The following is a 3,909-nucleotide window of genomic DNA, read 5'->3' as shown; positions in this document are numbered from 1 at the left end:
GGAGCCGCTCCCGCCCCGCCGTGCGTGAGTCACGGGAGCCGGGAGTGGGCTGCTCGGCACGGGCTTTCCCACGCCGAGTTGCGAAACCCGTCGCTACCGAAGGGAAGGGTTTGGGGTAAAATTAGTAAGTTTAATTTCAATAAGTTCGAGGCGCGTCGTTGCTTAGCAGCTCCGGCGTGAGATGGAGCAGATGCGCGAAGCTGCCGTGGGGGCCCAGAGTGCTCCCCGCCCTCCCGGGATGGAACACGTCGGTGTGTGCATAGGTGAGGCGGTTCGGCGGCGCAGGAAGCTGCGGGTCTGGGTGTTGAGGCAAAGGATGGGTTACGCCTCCCTGCTTAGTTAATTTCTCTTCTGGAGGAAATCGCTGTTCCTTTCCCACGTGGAAGAGCCTGGTTCATGGCCGTCCCCTGCTCTAGGTGCTTCATGTCCTTACCTGCTTGATTTTCCTAACATGCAGTGCACTGTCTGAATGCGTACAGTCCACTTGCAGTCACGAATATTAGTTAGGATTTTATTGCTTTGCCTTGAACACAGTTATTTCTGAGAGGTTTTTCTTATTGCAGAGAAAACTTTAGTCTTTACATTCAAGCAATGAGCGTACCTTTGCAGGTTTAGCATGTTAAACTTTCTGTGCCAATTCTGCATGCTGGGTTCAGCTGGCCTGTGCTGCAGCAATAGCAGAAGGAGTTTGAGCGTTTTAGGTAGTTCCTTGATTGCTCTGACATCTGAACCCAAGTTTCTCTTGGGAGTGATCCTGCTTAATGGATCTGAGCTAAAGGATGTGTTTTTCCAAGTTGTTTTGCTCATATGGAGGACTTGTAGTCCAAAAGTAGTAAGGGCTATTTGGCTTTACCAATTGCAATGTTGATTTTAATTAAGGTGGTGTTTCCAGGAAAACCCAAATGAGTGCAGTGTTCCAACGTCAGCCTTGATCCAAAGCAATGTCAGTAGTTGGTGTGCGCTTACTTAAGTATTTCTGCAGATCTCTGCTGACAAAAATAAAGCATTCTAACATAATTATTGCAAATTCTTCTCTGTCTGTTTATAGAACTGAGGTTCCTTTTAGTTCACAGGTTTTTTTGTTAGAAAATTGCTTCAACTTAATAGTTGTAACAATATAATCACACTTCTAACACAAACCAAAAATTCCCTATTTATGGGGAAGAGCATCAAAATGGGGAAGTCATTTGTATGTGTGCGCTTCTTACGCTTTTGAGAGAAGTACACCAGGTGAAAAACAGGCTAGGGGAATTTCGCCTGAGCATAGCCCTGCTTTGTGGGGAGGAGGTAGGAAACAAGAAAGGAAAAATTAAACCTCATCGTGACAGTTGTGAGTGTAGACTATGTTTTTGTTGCTGGTGTCCTGGTTTGGGAACACTTAACTTGGGTTAAAACGGTCCAGTGCCTACAGACGCCTTTCTGCTGGTATGTTTAGATGGCCGAGTCCTGAGCACGTCTGCCCATATGGTGGTAGCTCCTGCCATTACTCGTGTTAGTGAAGTGATGCAAATGGATAGATTCTCGGTAGGGGAGTATCAGCACTAGAGGTAGCACCAGTTTTTCCTGCAAATGTCATGAACTGAGTCCAAAATTGCGTAGGTCTTACATACAGAGAGGGAGGAGGCATATCCAAGTGGCTCTTTTATTGTGTGATGTATAGTTTTGTAAATCTGGAGATGTCTCAGACGCAACTCTGTGTATTCATATAGTAATTTGTGATTCAAATAATTGTTTTCTTAAGCTGCAGTGAGTACTGCTTGACAGTGGTAACTAGGTAGTCTGATGGTGAGCCCCAGAAGTCTCAGGATTATTGATGACTGTATTTTATTGTTGATCTCTCCGCAGACCAGCTGCAGCTTAGCTGGCTGCTTGGAGTGCTTTATTTTTCTTTATTTCTCTCTTTTCTTCCCCTACTTTTTCCCCTCTCCGAAAACACTCGGTTCTAAAACTGCTGTTTAAGACTCTCATGGCTTCCTCCATTGAAGATGATATCGAAACTCAAGTTACTAGAGATAACCACACAATATGTGGTATTGCGGTTAAAGGAAATGGTTAAGACTTGTTGTAATAAGAGGAAGTGAGAGGTGAAGTGTGTGTAGCTGCCTTACAGATTGCTGTAGATGCTGTCTAGGAAGTAGAGATTTTAAGGGTTTAAGAATTTTCTTGACTGTTAGAAACAAAGCAGGACAATTTTACTTCCCAAGGAATTACAGAAGTTAAAAGCAGTTAGAAAGTTGATAATTATACTTCGTCTTCTAATATAAATGTCAATTTTTATGTCATTGGGCTTATAGCTGTTAATTGTTCATCGTTTCCTGTTTGCTGACCTTCTGTGCTGTTACTTTCTTCTGAAATAGTTTAAAGTTTGTTGGTTTTAAGATAGAGTAACTGAATGTATGGGGTTTTGCCTTTGAGAGTGACATGGAAAAGATGGAAAGAAGAATTACTAAAGTAATAGTGGATGATGAGACAAAGCTCACATTTGGGCTGTGTAGAGGTGGATTTTTCTGTTGCTGTTGTTACTTTAAAGGATGATCCTTTGCCTGCTGCTTTCAGCTGTCTTTTTACAGGGACCAGTAGTAGTCCTGAATTTGGAAATCTTACCATTGCAGTTTCTCTCCTGGTTTGTTCCTTCTGTTTTTTAAGAATTTATCCTCAATTATCCAGGCTAGCAATTTTATTATTGCTTTTCCATGTAACTCTTTTGTCATTACTTGCCCACGACTAAACCTCTATAAGTCAAAGACAGCAGGGTGTTTTTCATGCCATTCTGGCTCGGGTGAAGCTTGAATTTTGTGGTTACCTTTCAGAGCAGACGGAAACTGTTGGTAAGCTTTGTGTAATCCTGCTAGTATTGGCAAGTAAGTGTTTTGTTCAGGAGTGGTGGCACAGAAATAATCTTGTTTTCTGTGGGCCTGTCTTTTGTTTGTTTGTGAAACCCTTGGATACTGGGAAGTATTTGCAATAAGGCATTTCATCTTAAAATACCTGAAGTATACATTTAGCCAGAGCAAATCAAGAGAGTTTGATTTTGATGAGTGCTGAAGCAGTTCTACTGTCAACAGAACTGCTAGTGATAAAAGTTAAGGTTTTGAATTATTTAGAGTGTATGTTATTCAAACACGAGGAGTCTGTTATTTGTTGCTTTGCTAGCAATGTTCTGTTGTTCTTCATTGTACAGGTTTTACGTTTGTGTGTGAAATTTTTTCTTAAAATGTCATTAACAAAACTAATTCTTGTGACTTTCACAACTCTGATGATTACATACTATCTGAAAAATGAGAATCTTAAACCATTTCGTAGATATGAACTGCATAACCAAACTGAAGTCACAGATAAGGAACAGAATAAATATTTGCAGGTGCTTTAGCTGACTTTACTGTTCCAAACCAAAAATGTGGTCCCAATCCTGTTGTGAGCACCACATAGCTTAATATGAAGCCAAGTTTAAAATTATTTAGCAGGTGATTAATTGCCAGTTAGTTCTTTAAAGATGCAATAGTGGGAATATTGGATTTTTACCTGTCTTGAGGTTGTTACTTGTTAGCCATTTTAAAGACTGGGTACTTTTTATTTTCCCTATTTATTTTCTCTTCTGCAGCAGTTAAAGTGCATACTCTTGTCAAAAGAGCAAGCAAAGACATATGCTGTGAGGGAAAGTTTTTTTTTAGGACTACAACAAGTCTCCTGTGGTAAAACGATGATAAGTTGACCAGATCAGCCAAGGCTGAGTAGAGGTCAAACCTTACTTCGCCACAGACTTTTACACTGCTCCTGAGATTGGGGTGAAGAAAAAGATCCCAAAAGCTCCGAAACTGGACTGCAGAGGACTTGACACACTCTCAACGTTGCAGGGGACAGTTGTAAAAGCCAGTCGATAAAGTGTACTGTTCTGCTCAGGCACTAGAG

The 3,909-nt window shown here is 41.4% G+C and overlaps 1 protein-coding gene across 1 annotated transcript in view; it reads left to right on the top strand.

Annotated features, from left to right (window-relative positions):
- Positions 1–181: 181 nt before the first annotated feature.
- Positions 182–3,909, top strand: part of NCKAP1 (NCK-associated protein 1) — a 59,516-nt gene continuing 55,788 nt past the window's right edge. Inside the window, exon 1 of the mRNA XM_009887603.1 lies at positions 182–295. Within this exon, the coding sequence (XP_009885905.1) occupies positions 182–295 (114 nt within the window). The remainder of the gene's footprint in view (positions 296–3,909) is intronic.

This window comes from Charadrius vociferus, unplaced genomic scaffold, assembly GCF_000708025.1.
Source record: "Charadrius vociferus isolate BGI_N301 unplaced genomic scaffold, ASM70802v2 scaffold136, whole genome shotgun sequence".
In the NCBI taxonomy this organism is placed as follows: domain Eukaryota; kingdom Metazoa; phylum Chordata; class Aves; order Charadriiformes; family Charadriidae; genus Charadrius; species Charadrius vociferus.
Note: the sequence above shows the minus strand (reverse complement) of the source record. Positions and strands in the feature narration are given on the sequence as shown.